This window comes from Pleurodeles waltl, chromosome 4_1 (genome assembly GCF_031143425.1).
Source record: "Pleurodeles waltl isolate 20211129_DDA chromosome 4_1, aPleWal1.hap1.20221129, whole genome shotgun sequence".
In the NCBI taxonomy this organism is placed as follows: Eukaryota; Metazoa; Chordata; class Amphibia; order Caudata; family Salamandridae; genus Pleurodeles; species Pleurodeles waltl.
This window is the reverse complement of record NC_090442.1, coordinates 153,904,547-153,923,031: the sequence shown is the minus strand read 5'-3', so window position 1 is coordinate 153,923,031 and position 18,485 is coordinate 153,904,547. Positions and strand designations below refer to the sequence as shown.

Below are 18,485 nucleotides of genomic sequence, written 5' to 3'. Positions count from 1 at the left end.
CTTTTCATCTATCGGGCAAAAGTGCATTTATGCACGTAACCCGAAAAAGTGAAATCAAGTAGGCAAAGCGCTCGACTTCTGCCAAGCGAGATCGGGCTCGTAAATTAGTTTTTAAAAAAAGTCCACGAGCCCGATGGAAAACAGCGAGCCTCGCATGTTTTCTGTACTTGGTCGCTGCGCTCGAGGAGGGCTAGCCACCGGAAAAGGCATGACGTGTGCATGCCTTCGACTAATGAAAGCAAGCAGATTTAATTAGGGAAGCCCACGAACCAATAAAAAGCACTGACCTAGAGCCCTTTTCTAAATACAAGAGTCTCCCTGCTATACCCATGCGCGAGCGCATGCAAAGCAGGCTCGACCCTAATAAAAAATGAGCTTTAACAGTGAGAGCTCAGCCCAAACTGACTTCCATAAGGACCAGCTGCCCCTGTCTGGCACTGATTTTGTCACCTCCAAAGCCGGGGCTTGCAAAGGCAGTGGAAGGGGTCGCAAGGGGCAAGCCAGAGGTCGCAGCTGTGACCCCTGGCGACCCCTAAATGGCATCCATGGCTCAGACAGGTGGCAACCCTTTGTAAAAGTACATCACACCGTGCAAAACAGCATGATACGTATTCATTTTATGTTTCAGTTTTTGTTAGATCAGCAGTTCTGCACATCCCTCTCTGCAGAATGTTGCTCTCTACACCATGGGTTGTGTTCGATCAGAAGAGTGTTGAAAAGCACATTTCTGGACATGACATATGTCACCAATTGTGCCACTCTCACCTCTAAACAAATTTCACTTAATCTTTCTCTCTTGCAAAACTGTCCGATGTGACTTTTATGCCGTGTCCCCACAGTCTGCTGTGATCTCCTCTGCCCCTGGAGGGGAGAGAGGAAGGCCATCTCTGATCCTGCCACTGTTGCCTGTTCTTTGGGACTCCCAGATGCCACCCAGTCTATCCCTTGGGGCAGATTAATGATGGGTGAATGACGATTTATTGCCCCTACAGGCATCTAGGGTACACCAGTTACACAGCAGGGTGGGGCAGAGACCGGTCAGGGCTAAGAGTGTCTGGCATTCAGATTTAAGTTTGTCACCAGAGTAAGATGAAGATGGAGACGGACTATTTTTTCAAATTCACAAAAATCTCTCAGATAAAGCAAAGAAATGTGCAACAGTCGGACACTCTGACAGATTTAATCAAGCAAGCATCTTTTCCTGTGGAAATGCTTTTACAATTGAAAAAAACAACTTTTGAGAATTGCAGAAGTGATTTTACCCTTGTAAAAACGCAATTTGCACAGGGAAACCAGATTTCTTGCGGTGATAGCTCTTTCATTCATTTGATCTTACATTAATTATTCCGCAGGTGTATGATCTCAATATTTTATTTATGGACGTTTCATTCCCCCCAGCGGGACTTTCTTTATTCATTCGGGTTACAAGTCTGGAACATGGTCTCTTCGACGCTTGCAACCGGTACCGAAAAGTCGACATACAACCCAGCTCATGAAGTTATTATTAACTTTCCAATTCAATTAGGAACTGTCTGGATCGCTACCTCTTTGCCAATTTTTTTGATATTCCTTTTGAGTGGGTTATAGATAGTGGTTGACAGACCTTTGTTGCTTTACAAAATTCACCATGCCTATGTATCTTTCAGGTTCTTTGTTTACGTACCCCTTTAAGTCGATCTTGATATTTCCACACTTTTGAAAATCAGAGATTATTCTGTTTATACACCTGCTGTCTCAATTCCTTTGATTGGTTTTTACACCAATCAATATTTGTTTAATTTAATTTTCATGTTACTTTTAAACATCCTAAAAACATTAAGGAATTCGTTTTCAAATAAGCCCCTTGTGGGAATTCTTTCACTTGTTTTGATAAATTTGGTAGCACAATATTAAAGTTTCAACACTCTGGTCGCATAACTATGGACTGTTTAGAATCACAAGCAAACGCCTTTATTCTCCCTGTCACACAACACCCAGCCACCCATTCTTCTCCCGTCAGTCACTCTCTTCAACATTCAGTAACTAATGCCAAGTGGTGCATTTTGTATAATGCGCCGCTCTGGAAACTATGGGCCAGATGTATCAAGAAGGCCTTTTGCGAGTCGGAAATAGCGATTTTTAAGAAATCGCTATTTCTGATTCGCAAAATGCAATGTATCACATTTGCGAATCGGTAATAGCGATTTCTTAAAAATCGCAAATGCTAATACCGAATCGCAAATGCTAATACCGAATCGCAAATTGTGATACTGGCCCCATTCGAATTTTTTGCATTTCCAAAATTGTGATTTCTTAACTAGAAATCGCAATTTTGGAAATGCAAAACCCCAGGGTGCTGGGGGCCTAAGGCCCCCTCTGCTGCACCCCAAAATATTTTTTTAGGACATGTAAGGGGCACACATGGCAAAAGGGCATGTGTGCTTTACATGTACATTAAATGCATTTTGAAAATTTGCACATGGTTACCACCAGCTTCAACCTGGTGGTAAATAGCGATTCCTAAATGCCCAATTCGATTTAGGAATTGCTTCTTACATGTGCTAAGAAATCACAAATAAGGAATCCTTATTTGCGATTTCTTATTTAGAGAGTCGCAATTTGCGACTCTCTAAACAGAGTCGCAATTTTAAGGAATCGCTATTTTAGCGATTCCTTAAAACTGCGTTCAGAATGTCTTTCAAACATTCTGAAATGTTTTTTTGCATTCGCAAACGGGCATTCGCACCGTTTGCGAATGCAAAAAGCTTTCATACATCTGGCCCTATATAAGCAAACCTGTCTTTGTGTGCTCCTTTTTAAATGCTAAATTGTCTGTGGATCTACTCGAATTTGATCATTTGTAACAAATTACTTCACAGATTGGGATCCATCCAAGAGAAGGTTCCATTTTAATGAGTGGGTATATTTGAGTGTGTTTAGACTGTCAAGGAGATTATCTATGTTTTAGCAGTCTAGATTAAAATAAACATCTTAATTCACATGGTTCAAAGCTTCACTAACCTGACTCCGAAAATGACTTGAAGCAGGGTACAAATTCCAGAGACGAAGAAGATGGTGCTGATGAGGTGGCTTTGAGTCAGTGGGTCATGTGTCAGGCACAGCCCTTTGGACAGGATCAATGGGATGGCCACAATTCCACCAAAGGCAGTAAGGTAGTGCTGGTGAGCAGAGATAAAACACACACAGTATGAGAGGGGATGATCCCCACTTTTACAGATTAGTAAAACACTTCACAAATTCAGTTCTCTGGTGACCCAAGTAAACCCTCCTACAAACCCTCTTGATATGTAGTAAAGAAGTTAAAGGATGGACAGGCATAGGTGCCTATCTCCCCATTCACTCCCCAGACAAGCTGAAGACCTGATCTCTCAGAGTGCGGGATAACGAGCTGAAGAAGTGTCTGCGGACCAATGATGAGTGTGTCTGAAGGCTATGGGAATGCTCTCAGAAGCGCTGAGAGCTGGTTGAGGTTTCAAGAATGGTCTTTCTTTTGAGAGGCTACCAGAGGTGCGGGGTAAGTATGGGTTGGACATGACTAAAGACAGGCTAAGGATATCTTGAGGGCATGCTGAGTGTTTCCGAGGGCATACCATGTGTCGCTGTGGCCCCATCATGAGTGTTTATGTACCATTTGGGAATAGGACAGTCTGAGTGTCTTTGAAAGCACACAGATGGATTCTCAAGGAATGGTGTGGAGGTCTGAGAGATTACCAAGCTTACTAGGAAGCAGATTGAGGTTATACACAGACTTGCTGTACAGTCTGAATGTATGGAGAGGGGCAGGTGGATATGCCTAAGGTCAAGTGTTGGTGTTGAAGGAGTAAGTCGAGGGCTTGATGAAGGTCCATGTAGCTCTCAGAGTGGGCTAGGGTCTCTGAAAGGAGAGTGAGAGAGCCTGGAGCTAGGTTGGGGGACTCTGGAGGTCTGCTTGGGATATATGAAGGCAGGCTAAGTATCTCCAACATTTCCATATATTACACCATTACCTTGGAGGCAATCCATGCCCATGTTGACCACACTTTACATGCTCCACCTCCTGCCTCTTATCCCAATGTCTATTACAAAGGAGCGAGAGCAGAGAGAGAATATAAACCAGGACCCATATTTTTCAGGGTTCCTTCACTCCTACAGCAATATTAATGTAGGATTTTTTAATATGAAGCAAGCCTGCCGCTGTTATTAAAAATAAGGTAGCTTACATGCCCATTCTTCTAAATGGTGCCAGACACAACACCTGTCAATGTTCTCTTGACATGGAGGACTTTTTTCTATAGTTCTACTTAGTAGCAGGTGCCTATGGCTTTTGGTAAAATAGGAATAGCGTGTTCACATCTGGTTTTGACCCATGCCCCAGACAAATAATCCAAATGATATGTCTGTCCTGGTGATTGTCAGTCCACACGACCCGCCTCCTACCCCATCTCACCTGAATACCCAGAAGGATGCACAAGTACCACGGTGGTACATCAGTGACACAGTAGGCAAGTTTGTTTGAATCATGGTTTTTGTGAGAGGATATGATGCCATTTTTGATTGTCTTATTCTTTGCCTTGCTGTCTGTGACCACACAGTAAAGGTTTCCATCTTCAGTCTGTTAGGAAGAAGAAAAGACCTGTCAGGCATTTGAGAAATGAACAGATATGTGTGGCAACAGATGAACCTCAACTCCAGCAACTGGCTCCTTAGACTCGGAACATTCAATCTCAAAGAAAACTGAGAATAAAGGGCACATGCATACAGTGCACCAAATGGTGCTTAATAGGTCCATAGCATTTAATATTCTCTACCAGAGGGGAAAACAATATTCCGGATCATCCATGGGCTATCTGCTTAGACCATACAAAACACACTAGAAGTCATTCTGGTAAATTTTTAACATAATACACACTATGCTAAGTATCTTTTCATTGGGTTCACATCCTTCTAATGTACAGTCGTCGTACTTCATCAAAAATGTGTAGTTTATCAAATAGTTTTTAGATTGTACACTCTTATGAGAGCATTATTTGCATGTTTTCTGTTCCCTCTGATAACAGCAGTGGCTCTATCGACGTCCAATGCGTCAGGGCAGACAGTGAAGCCACAAGGAGAGCAGATTCAAGCCACTTTTTTGTGTTGATTCAGCACCATTGGTTCTTGTATGCGATGAAACAATGCAAGTTCCAATGAGGGGACCACTGCCAAGGCACTTGCAGCTGATGGATGGCCCCAGATTACATTCTAATAGGCCTGTATCCCTGGGCATGTTCAGAAGATATGTGCTATGTCTCTCCTAGTTCGAATACTTTGGTGTTGTTATTAAATCAACTTACCCGATCTGTATCTCAACCAATGCCAATCATGAAGAATTTTTAGAAAACTGATTTTTTATCCAGTGTAAAGATGGAAATTATCATGGGTAGATGACAAGACAAAACATTCCTTGTAAGTATGCATTTTTTAATGCAGGGCTGCCATTTACCTCGAAGGTATGTAGCTATTACCAAAATCTCTGCATGTTTGTTAAATGAGTACTGCCAAATTGCCTGCAATCATGGAAATTGTTGCTAATCAATATCCCCAAATAGTTCATGATGTTAGGCATTCATCTAATGGGTGGGGACTGATTTAGTGAACCATTGTATGAGGTGCCATGGGTACAGGTTCACGCTTCATCCAGTTTACTTTGTGATAAAAAAATTGTTAAATGGTCAATATGAGAGACAGTAGAGTTGATACTGAATATTCTGGAAAAGCCATTGTGAGGAGGATGTCATCAGCATATAGCATGATTTAAAAATGTTCGGTAGGGGTGTCAATGTTAAAAATGTCACCAGAGTGGTGTATGGCAACCTCAAGTGGTTCCAACAGTATTAAGAAAAATACAGGCAGTAGGTGGCACCCCAGTCTGATGTCTTGTCCAAAGGCAATGGTGTCTGAAAGGAAGCCATTACGGTTGACCACAGCTGTAGGCAGGTCATATAACCATTTAGTCATGATTTTAAAGTTTTCACCGATGCCCATTCTAGTCATCGTGAGGAAAAGATAACCACACTGCACCTGCTGAAAAGCTTTTTTCGGTGTCAAGGGAGAGGGCCACTCTTTCATCATCCATTTTGAGGGCAGTCCATACTAAATGAGGTATGGTCAGCATAGGGTTGTGAGACGAATGGGCAAGGACAAACCCCACAATTGTTATGTGAACTAGTAAGTGTATAACTTTTTTCAGTCTTTGAACCAGACTAGTATTTTGACAGCACAATTTATTAAGGAGATTGGTTGGTTATTGCCACCATAAAACGTGTCTTTCCCATTTTGGGAATCAAGGAGATATAGGCCTTATTAAATTATGAACGGAGACCTTCCAAGTGCACTTTCTTAAGAAAAGGCATTGAGTATTTGGCTGTTATCTTATAGTATTCCAATAGGAAGCCATCTTAACCCGGGCCCTTTCTGGTGGGCATCAACCTTGTCGCTTATGTGATTTCCTCATCTGAAATGTCAGCATCCAATTCTGCCTGTACATCTGGTGGTGTTTTCTGGATTGGGACACTTTAGTGGCATCCTACGCCAGGGCTTCCATTGTGCATAAGGAAGTGTAGAAGATAGTGAATGCTTTGGTAATATCTTGGGCATAGGTATGCAAAGTAGCATGCTTATCATAGATTGCTGGGATTGCTGATGTACCATCTCTTTGTTTAAGCTGCAGTGTGAGGAGCAGCCAATTTTTAATCTTGCTCTTTATGCCAGTGGTGGGTTTCCTCAGCCTGTTGCATGTGTAGAATGTTTAACTCATATACTTTTCTTGTCAGCATTTGCAAATTCTCAACCATAGTGCCAGAATGCTACAGCCTATGATGTTGGGTAATTTCTAGCTCCAATGACGCTTTCTTATGTGACTGTTTTTTAAGCATCATAGTGGCATCGCACATCGATAGGCCTCACCTATATGATCTTCCTGCTGCCCAGAGAGTTTGCAGAGAGGCTACTGATTCCGTATTAAGATCTAGAAAATCCATAAATCATAGGAGTCTTCTTTTCTTCTGGCTGTTTATACACGAGGGTGTCCATCCTTCAAGTCATGTCTATAGGTATTGAAAAGCCTAAGTCAATTTGAAGGTTGATCAGTGTGTGATCCAATATACAGCTAAATCCAACAAAAGTTCAAAACTTTAGGGAGAATGCCAGTTTGTCTCAGGAAATAGTCTATTCTGTGCCACACATGCAAGGCAAGAGAGTCCAATTTTCATCTGTAGTTTGAAGATGCCTTCGTCTTTCAAAGATAGAGGTATATGACATTAAGGCCCTCATTACGAGTTTGGTGGTCTGTACCGAAATCCGCTGTGGTTAGGCGGCTACCAAAAGACCGCCAGTGATGGCGGTATCCTGATCGCCGTATTAAGAGTCACATAGTGAAGGACTCCCAAAAACAGTCACTAATCCGACACCGCCAGGCCGATCGAGGGCAGGAGAGAGGCGGTCCCACCACCAGCCCTGCCACGCTGACAACATCCCACCCTCCGTATTACGACCCACAAATCAGCACAGCGATCATTGTATGTGGAAAACCATTGGTGGTATGAAACACTGCGGTCAAAATATCACCTCCACCAGAACCCAACACCACATAGGACAGTATGAATACCTCATACCTGACACACATACCCACACTACACACACCCACACACACCGCTATAAAACACACCCCCACACAACCCACAATCCTTTGCAAATACAACTACAGACAGACAGCGAGGACCCACAAACCCATTATTAACCACTGATACACCACAGGCACATATACACTTCACACTCAGCACACACCACACACCTGCACCATCAACACCATACACATCACAAAATGCACACAAGCACCACAACACACCAGCACACAAAACCAAGCACCCCCACACACCCCATCAAGTCCCAAACACCCCACCCTTTTGCACAACACCCCCCTCCAAACCACTTCACTACTACCATGTCCCCCCAAAAGCACCCATGATTCTCAGACGAAGAGTTGAGGGTCATGGTCAATGAAATTGTCAGGGTAGAGCCACAACTGTTGGAAGCACAGCTCAAGCAAACATCCAAAGCCAAGAAAATGGAGTTATGGTGGAGGATCGTTGACAGGGTCAATTCAGTGGGCACCCATCCACGCACAAGGGAGGACATCGGGGAGAGGTGGAATGACCTCAGGGGGAAGGTGAATTCCATGGCATCACAACACCAGATTGCCATCACCAAGACTGGCAGTGAGACCCCACCTCCTCCCCCAGAGTTCACATCGTGGGAGGAGTAGGTCTTGGACATCATGCATCTAGAGGGCCTGACTGGGATACCCGGAGGACTGGACTCTGGTAATCACCAACACTCCCCTGGCACCAGCGAGTTCAGTTCAGCATGCGTCCCCATCACCCTATCACACCCCAAGTCACCCCATCTCACACGTCTGCCCCCCAATCACCTGATGCCCCTCCCCTGCATGCCACATCACCTGACTCCCACTATCCCCACACAGTCCCTCCCTAGTGCACGGATAGCACTCACAATGGCAAGCACCACAACTCCCACAATGCATCACTCCTGACACATGAAAAGATGCCATTCCCACCTCACAGTGGAACACCTGCATGTAAAACCATGGCACATGCAACACATACTGGATGCTTTGACTGTGTACTACCACATGGCAATGACAGCAATGCTATCCACTATCCACAGCCCTCAATGGAACATGGAAACAATGTCACAATCCATCACTCACAAACAATGTCTGCAGTGCAGTATCTGTCATTGCCATCACTGGGAAGCAAGTCAAGCCACTGAATGCATCACACTATGATACAAATAAGTACGCCTCCACAATGTAACTCTCTCCCTCTCCATCCACAGGTACCCCAGTTACTGCCACCCTGCAGATGATGCCGGAGACAGCCAGCTCTCCCCAGCATGAAGGCCCCAGTGGATGTCTGGACATTGACGACTTACGTGGCCCATCTGAGACAACTGGTCAGTCCACCACCACTAGACCCACCCTGCCCACATCTGATTCCCCCACCTCAGTGGCAACCCCTCGACCCCAAACCTGTGTTCCAAGGACTGTTCAATCAGCAGTGTGCCCCACAGTACAGGGACCAGAGTCAACCCCTCACACCCAAGACGATGAAGGTCCTGGTGTAACTGGGAGTGGGCACACTGTGCCAGGGGCATAGGCACAGACGGCCAGGGGCAGTGGGAGGGCACCTGCGGGACAAAGGATGGGGCCCCCTAGAGAAACGACTTGCCAGGAAGCCAGCTTCCAAGTCCTGGGAGCATACCAGCAACCCCAGGGCAAGATGGGCCAGATCCTCTCTGTCAACACCAGAGCAGTGCGCGCTCTACGGTCGACTAGAATGCAAAAACCCAGCACTCTCAAGACATTGTAATTTATGCATTGTGCTGATATGTTGTTGTTTAACCTTTTGCATTGCAGAGTTCAATCCTGAAGACTTATTTTTAAGGTGCTTATAAATACTGTTCATTTGCAATGTATTGCTGCAGGCTTTCAGAGTGTGTCAGGGTGTGGTCCCTTTCCAGGGCCTTCTAGAAGCTTTCCCTGCAGCATGCCTGGGTGTGGTTGTGGGCTGGGCCAAAACCCTATAAAAGGGAGCCAGCCCAGCTCCACGTGCTCACTATTCAGAGGTCCCGGTGCAGAGCAGAAGCAACTTCCTGAGCTCCTGTTCCCGTGGCCTACTTTGATCTTCCAGGCCTCTGCTTTTCATACTATATTGGTGATCCTTAAGCAGGGCGGTAAGATGGAGGTTGGGCTGGGCACCCAACCCCCGTTATCGAGTGCGCTCGAATTCTTGGGCCTATTCTTGAATGATTAACAAATTACTCTGGTGCGTGTAAATGTGCGCTTGAGCGTTTTGTGGCATTTGCATGCTGTTACTCGAATCGGCAAGACGCGCAGTTCTTTCTCCGTGTTTATTTCATGTTAATCATTGTGCGCTACCATTTCTTGACAATTACATGGTGGCCTTCGAATCAGCAAGACGCGTGATTCGTTTGCTTGTGCTTAACCCTTGATAATCATTGTGCGCTACTATTTCTTGGCATTTTCATGGTGGCATCCAAATCGGCAAGATGCTCGATTCTTTCCTCATGTTTAATTCATGATATTCATTGTGCGCTACCATTTCTTGGCATTTATATGGTGGCATTCGAATCGGCAAGACGCGCAATTCTTTCCTCGTGTTTAATTCATGATATTCGTTGTGCGCTACCATTTCTTGGCATTTACATGGTGGCATTCGAATCGGCAAGACGCGGGATTCTTTCCTCGTGTTTAATTCATGACATTCATTGTGTGCTACCATTTCTTGGCATTTACATGGTGGCATTTGAATCGGCAAGATGCGCGATTCTTTCCTCGTGCTTAATTCATGTTATTCATTGTGCGCTACCATTCCTTGGCAGTTACATGGTGGCATTCGAATCGGCAAGACGCGCGATTCTTTCCTCGTGTTTAATTCATGTTGTTCATTGTGCGCTACCATTCTAAGGCATTTACTTGGTAGTACTCGAGTTGACAAGTCGTGTGATTCATTTCTGAATCTATGTTGTACTATTCATGGTGCACTATCCTTCTATGGTGTTTATTACCTATGTAAGAATCTGCAATGTGCGCAATTCATGCTTCAGCATTTTGAGATAACACAAAGGTCAGAGTTCTAGATGGAATGTTGTGTGTTCCTGATATGTTTTCTTAAAAGAGATTCATATGATGATTCAGAACTTATTCAGATTATTTTCCTGATTTTCATGCAAAAGAAAAGTACTTGAATTTGAAAGTTCATTTAACCTCTCTTGATTCCCTCACAGGTATTCAGTCATCTTGAGGCCTAGTCATTTTAAGTTTATTCTTAGGTTGGTCATGTTTTCAGAATAACAATGCTTAGAGTCATAGCCTAGTACTGATTTCATGAGATGTAATTTTGATGTTGTGTGTTTTAACCTTTTGCTTCCTAAAGGTCTCCTTCCCAGCTGTTCCCTTCCTAATCCCCTTTCCCCTACTTGGACTCTCTTAGACTCTGTGACAAATCTAATCAGAGTATTGGAGCTGTCTTGTGGTGGAAGTGTTGGGAACGTGCACAGACCCCGAGGATCTGGTGACTCTGACACTCTCACCCTTGCAGGAGAACCAGAGGCTGCAGAGGGAATACCATTAGGAGGCCATGCAGCAGTGGCAGGCTCACAATGCCACCATGGCCTCCATTGCAGGGCTGCTCAAGGGACTAACTACCATCCTGCGTGCATCCTCCACCCACCAGCAGGCCCCTTCCACTAACTCCATACCAACTGAGCCATCCACTTCTGCCGCAGCTAGTGGAATGGAGGCCCTGTCAGAGGACCCACAGACCACCATCACCCCTCCCTCTGTAGCTGAGGAACCCCCATGCAAACAAGGTCGTCCATCCAGACATCCTGCAGGACCTGATGCCAAGACCAAAAACACTGCCAGAAAGTGACCCTCTCCTGAACATTCCCCCTTGTGTGCCACTGAGATACCCAGTTGACTGTCCACTGTCATGTTTCCATTTTCCCATGGCCCCTTGGATAATGCACCTGGACTACCAAAAGCTGGGCCAACTACTCTGATGTTTACATCCACCACAACCCCATTCATCACCCACTGCACTTGTGTATGAGATTAAATACCTTTGAGCACAACTACTGCTTACTTGTCTTTATTGTAACTAGTACAATTTTCAGTATTACAGTATGTAAGTACAGTTAACCCATTGACCATTAAAAGTCTGGAAGATGGACAGAAGGGGGAGCAATTTGCAGCAAGTTTGAAAGTAGTACATACATATTCTGAAATCATATTTCAAGGGCGCCACCAGTCACGCCAGGAACCAGAGTTGCACCACCCAACAGACCTGCAAATAGACCAAGACAGGGACAATCATCACAATAGGAGTCAATGGTGGCCACTCAACACACATGCAGTACATTGTGGACCTCCCTCATGTGGAGTGGCAAGTGGAATGTCAACATATATTACCATGGCAGATCCACATTTACCATACATGCATTCCCAATGTTCCATCCCTCACAGCTGACATTAGCCTACTAAAGGCAAGTTCTACTGTCAGTAAAAGTCACATACCATATTTGTCCATTGTGTACAGTGAGGAAAAGTAGCAAAACTGATAACACTATGTTTGGCAGTCCTGTTGCAGTTGACATACAACATGGGCAATCCTTTGCAGATGTGATGCAAGACAACAGCATAGTAAAAATTGCTCTGACATAAGAAGAGTAACACCTCCCCTGATGGCCAATATGTTTACCCTCAAAACCCACACAGAGGGATAGCTACACTTAACACCTCCACTGATGGCACACACCAGGAGGAGCTATGTCACAAGGCAGACAGGAGTACAGTTCACATGCAAAACAGTTAACACATACCTGTATTTCAATGGAAGTATTGGTGGATCAACTCTGTTCTAGAGTCAGCTGCATCCTCATCATCTGCCTCCTCATCATTTTCCATGTCACTATCATCAGCCACTGGTCCAACTGCCACCTCCTCAACATCCAGTAATGGGATTAGATGGCTTATGGCCAGATTGTGTAGCATGCAGCAGGTAACAACGATCTGGCAGAGGTTTTGTGGACTGTAGTGCAGGGCACCTCCTGAGACGTGTAGACACCGGAATCTGGCCTTCAGTACCCCAAAGGTGGTTTTGATGACTAGCCTTGTCCTGCTGTGGGCCTCATTGAAACTGTTTTCCCCGTCTGTGGTCGGGTATCTCACTGGTGTCAGCAGCCAGGGAAGGTTATGATAGCCAGAGTCACCTGTGTGCACAAAGGTTGGACCCATCACAGTACCGGTTGAGACCCTTGGCAGAATGTGAAGAGAGGTTAGATCACAGGCACACACATACTATTGGATACATACCAATGAACCAGGCTCTCTCTCTCTGTAGTTATGCCATCATGTGTGGGACATTGCTGTTCCTCAGAATGTAGGAGTCATGCACAGAACCAGGAAACTTCGCCATCACCTGGGACATGTACTGGTCAGGGAGACACACCACCTGGACATTGATGGAGTAAACGTTTTTCCGGTTCCTGTACACTTGTTCATTGGTCCTGGGAGGAACCAAAGCAATGTGAGTGCTATCTATGGTCCCTTCACATGAGGGATATGCGCCATATCATAGAATTAAGCTTTTACTATGGCCCAATCCACACTTTGGGGAAACCTGATGTAGCTGTCCAGATGTCTGAGTAAAGCACACAGTACCTCCTTCAACACAAGACTGAACATCGGCTGTGACATCCCTGTTGCCAAGCTCACTGTAATTTGGAACGAGTCTGGGGCAGGGAAGTGTAGCACAGACAACACCTGTACTGTGGGAGGCATAGGGATTACGTTTGGCAGCCAAGAGATCCGGCTCCAACTGGGTACACAGTTCCAAGATGTATGATGGCTCAGACATAGGTCTGGATGATGTGTCTCTTTTCCAGGGTAGCAAGGTCGACTAGGGGCCGGTACACAGGTGCATGTGTCATTCTCACCATTGCCCCTATATAGGAATAGGAGAGAGGAAAAGCCACAAGTTGATGTTGACAGTTCACAGAACACTATACTTGTAGCACACAAGAGTACTGTGGACATAACACTGAAGTACATATAATCCATTTGGGCATGTAGACTGACCGTGTATGCCATACTAGATGACAGTTGCAGCCCCAGACAGACAGCTTGCCATTGCCACACACAAAACATTTGACATGTCCATGTAACAACACCCTATTTCCACAGGTAATAAGGTGTATGTAACATTTGAACATGTAGACATGGTTACCCCTTTTATGAGGCAGCAAGTGACTGCACATGTCGTATCATAGTAACCAGTACTTCTAACTACACTATCCATGAATGTCACAGGTGTGAACTCTGCTTTGATGTAGCGTCACTAAAAATCATCCATGACGCACTCATCTTTCACCTACATTACATCAACTACATGTAAAATGGCAGCTGCCTGTCCTGCATGCACAGGACAGATGGAAGTGACCTAATTCCTCCGGCGTTAGTCGTCATGTCGGTAGGCAGGCTCCACCGCCGTGCAACTCCTCATTGGATAACATTGTTGCCTATGGGAGACTCAGGCCAATGATGATCACTGCCGGTGGTGACGGTCATGTACGCAGTGGTTGTGACTGCCATTTTCTGTTGCATAGCTCGCTTGACTCCTGACACTCGTGCAAGCAAGACCTCCACTGCGTGAGCTGCTGTGTACTGTCTCTGGGAGACATAATGCCACGTCCTGCAGGAGATAGGGCCCCTGCCTTCACCCAGGAGGAGCTGGAGATGCTATTGATGAGGTCCTACCCCTCTATGAACAGTTGTATGGGGCACCAGAGCAGCAGCTGAGTCAAATGTTCCTGTCCTGTCTGATAATGATGTGTATGAGGTTGAAAGGTGTTGGGACGATGCACATGGAGTGGATGCATGCAGATGGCAATGGAGTTGGTGCATTTGTGTCGTAAAGACACTTTAGTGCGGTCATGAGATGTGTCTGATGTATGAAGGCCACTGCTGTTGCTGTGAAGCCACTCCATGACTTTCTCCTTCTGTCTGTGTCACCCATGCAGGTCAGCGCCCATCAGAAGAAGGGGATTTGGCGTGCCATCGCCAAGCAAGTGCGGACCCTGGGGGACCATTCCCAGAGGAGCACCCACTGCAGAAAGTGGTGGGAGGACCTAAGACGCTAGGCCCGTAAGACCGCTGAGGCCCAGCTGGGGGTGTCCTCCCAACGATGGAGGGTGCCCGTCGGACCCTGACCCCCTTAACGTCCCGCATCTTGACGGTGGCCTACCCTGAGCTGGATGGGCGCTTGAGGGCAGCACAGCAGCCACAAGGGGCTAAGTATACACAGTCGCGGCTTGCGTGACGGTGAAGGGGCGGCACGTGGGGTGAGGGAGAGGGATTAATGGGGGGAGGGAGAGAGGAGGGGGAATTATGTAAAAAAAATATGTAAAAACTTGCCTGGACCGCCACCGCCTTCTGAACCGCGCTGCTCCTCTGCCTGCATGCACAGGCTCCCAGCCTGCCCTGCGCCAATCCTGACGCTGCTCAGAGCAGAGTCAGGATTGGCTGGGAGCACTCAGACTGGGAGCCTGTGCAGGCTCTCTCAAACCCGGCAACTGTGTTACCGAGCTTGAGAGAGCCTACTGTGCAGGTATGTTTGGCTGGCTCGAGACAGCCGGCCAAACATACATGCACAGTGAGGGGGAGTGCTGACCACTCCCCCTAATTGCTCATCACCCACGTGGCCACGCCCCTTTTCCTCAAAAACAACAATAAACAAGGTTTATTATCGTTTTTTGTGGAAAAGGTTTGCAGCTGGCGCAGCTGGCGGGGGTGACAACGCTCCTCCAACCTTTAGGGAGGAGCCTCCCCTGAGTATACACACACCTCACTATTGTAAGGCTTGTGTGGCTTTGGGTAACCTACTAGTGGGAAGATGTAGTGTGGATCATTGTTAGATGCACATTGACTATGGGTATGAGCCACCCTGGTAGGATTTGTATCGATTAGGTGTGCCAATCCCATGCACACAGTGACTTATGAGGGGACGTACTTCCCATGTTTGGGTTTGTCTGGACAACCTTCACATCTTTTGAGTGACCAGCTCCTTCCATCAGTATCAGTATACCTGAGGTGTCAGTGCATTGCCATCAGTAATAGTCTGCCACAATTACAGAGGTAATTTGTGAGTTCTCAATCAGCAGCCTTATACTATATGTGTAGATGGCTGCAGGGGACCAAGATATTACTGGCCACATTGTTTATGGATTTGTTGACATGCTACCTTGCCATGCAGGAATCGGTTGTGTAAGGAGTACAGGGTATGACTATGTAAACGACCATGGGATTGTGCCAAGTACTGTGCTACTGTGAATTGTTTGGGCCTTCATCAAGTCAATGAGTGCCAATGTTCCCACATTAGTAGTTTTTTTCTGCATAGCTTTTGTTTTCCCTATGATTTCCCACAGTTGTGCATGTCAATGTAAAGGCACTCTCTGCCATGGCATACCAGAAGAATCTGAGGTTGTTACTCTGTGCGAATGGAGGCTAGGTATTGACCAATTGCACCCCTTTCTTTCTCCACCCTCCCTCCCTCCCCTCGTCTGTCTTTGTGTGCATTAGCATCACCAGGTGAAGGAGAAGGGGCACCGGCGAGTGGGGAAGCTGCAGTCCATGGGAACCAGGTGGCTGACACCAGCGGAGCAGAGGGGACCAGTGGGACGGAGGGTGAGGGGAGTGCCATGGGAGAGACCGGATCTACAACATCCTCTTCGGATTCCTCCTTCGATGGATGCTCCCTGGTGGTGGTGGACCCATTCCTGGACCAGCCCAGCACCATCCTTGTCCACCACCCCCCCTTACCAGCACCACCCTCCCTGTAGCTCCCCACCCAGTTGCCTGTGCCTGCTCACCCATGAGGGTGGACGTCTCCTTTGCCGCAGGCACCTCTGCCCCACCCCCAGCCATCCCTGCTGCCCTCAATAAGGAGACTATTGACCTCCTGAGGTCCATCTCTCCGGGACAGTCAACCACTGTGAATGCCATACAGGGACTGGCATCACAGATGCAGCAGTCCAATGCCTGCATGAAAGGCATTCACAGTGCCCTGGCTGCCATGCAGAGATCCTTTCAGGCTCTGGCCTCCTCGTTGACGGCAGCCAGTGTCCCTTTGTCTTACATCCCCCCTCCAGCTACCTGTGCCCAATCCCACACCCCTCACCCTACACCCATCCAGAGCACACAGTCAGACCACCATTCATCCACCTCAACAGACACGGTTCGCAAAGACAAACACAGGCACCACAAGACCCACCACTGCCATACACACAGCCAAGAGACACATACAGACACACCAACATCCACTCCCTACACAGACTCCCCCACCACCTCCCCCTCACGGAGACTACACCACTCAAACCTGCTATCACCACATCATCACTCCCAGATCCAGCCAAAAGTCCCCTCATGCCCAACGTCATAACAATAGCAGACCCCCATACATCCACCCCATACACCATATGCATACTCACCACAACTACCTACACACCCACATGCAACACATCCACCTTACCTGCAGATACCACCCCAACAGACACACATCCACCTTGTCATCTGCCTGCCTCTCCTCACCCCTCCTCCCCGTACACCTAAATGCCCACACTCACCCACCCAACAGACACCCAGCATACACATGGCATCCACCCATGCACCAGCACCCAAGGCACCTACACGTACCTATACACACCTCTCAACCACTCCACTCCCTCCAGTCCCAAATGTTTTTCCCATGACTGCCCTGGTGTCCCTAAAAGAAGATTCCTATATGAGTTTTCCCTGTTCCCTTCCACTGGCCCAGTCCCTGTGTCCCCCATACCCAGTCCTTCCACCTCCCAGTCCTCGCATCGCACCCCTGGTACAGCCCATGCCCTCCCCCAGCAAAGTCTTCTGCCCCCGCCAAACCCAAGGTCACCCCTTTGTAACCAAAAACCAATGGCCATCCCCCAGAGGGCAAAACTAAGGGCAATCCACCCCAAACCCAAGCCAAAGGACCCCCCAAACCCAAGCCAAAGGACCCCCCTCTCAAACCCAAGCCCCCACTTCGCCCTCCCTCACACCTGAGTTGCCTGCTGCCTGCTTGATGCCCCTGCCATGTGGAAGCCAATTTGCAGTCAGGAGTCACGTTGGGCCCAGAGACATTGCCCAGTGTGGCTGGGGCACTATGAACAATTGGACTGGCAAGTAGGCCTATGTTGCATATAGATTTTTTATTCATTTCATTTTATATTTTATATATCTGCATCAGAGAACCATTTGTGTCGAGGGTGACAAACTTGTCCTGGCTTTCCTTCCACAAGTATGTGTTGTATATGTGCGATCTGGTGTGTGTTCTGTGTATGTGATGTATTTGTGTAGCGGCATGAGTTGTGTAGGTGAGTTGTGCTATGAACTTATTGTGATATATTGTGATGGTGTTGTGTGGCATTGTGTGGTAGTGGTGTGTGCCTCTGTGTGTGTTGTGATGCATCTGTGATGTGCTTTGTATGTTGGGCAGATGTGGCATGTGATCCGGCACGTTGTTTGGCAGTGTTTTGGTTTGGATTGGTTGTGTGCTGTTGTTACGCGTTGCTGTCAGTATGTGTTGTCCTGTGGAGGTGTGCGGTGTGCCTCTCTGCCAATGCGTTTGTGTGGTTGCGATGGTGTTGTCATTGTGTGACTGGGTGGTGTTGTGTTTGGATGTATTTTACAGTGGCGGTGTGGCGTGTGTATGGCACGTGTATGTTGGCCGTGGTGTGTGTTGTTTGTGTGTGTTGGTAGGTGTGTATGTTTGCATGTGTGTGTGGCCATCGCTAGCCATGCCGGGGTTGTGTGTTGTGTGTGGGTGTGTACTAATCGCTTTCCCTCCAGTGTG

General features: G+C 46.9%; 1 protein-coding gene across 1 annotated transcript in view; it reads right to left on the bottom strand.

Annotated features, from left to right (window-relative positions):
- The window catches only part of LOC138287494 (solute carrier family 23 member 1-like), a 241,569-nt gene that overhangs the window by 158,527 nt on the left and 64,557 nt on the right, over positions 1 to 18,485 (bottom strand). Inside the window, exons 2-3 of the mRNA XM_069227947.1 lie at positions 4,427 to 4,591; positions 3,001 to 3,158 (exon numbers count right to left, since the gene is read on the bottom strand). Of these exons, the coding sequence (XP_069084048.1) occupies positions 3,001 to 3,158; positions 4,427 to 4,591 (323 nt within the window). The remainder of the gene's footprint in view (positions 1 to 3,000; positions 3,159 to 4,426; positions 4,592 to 18,485) is intronic.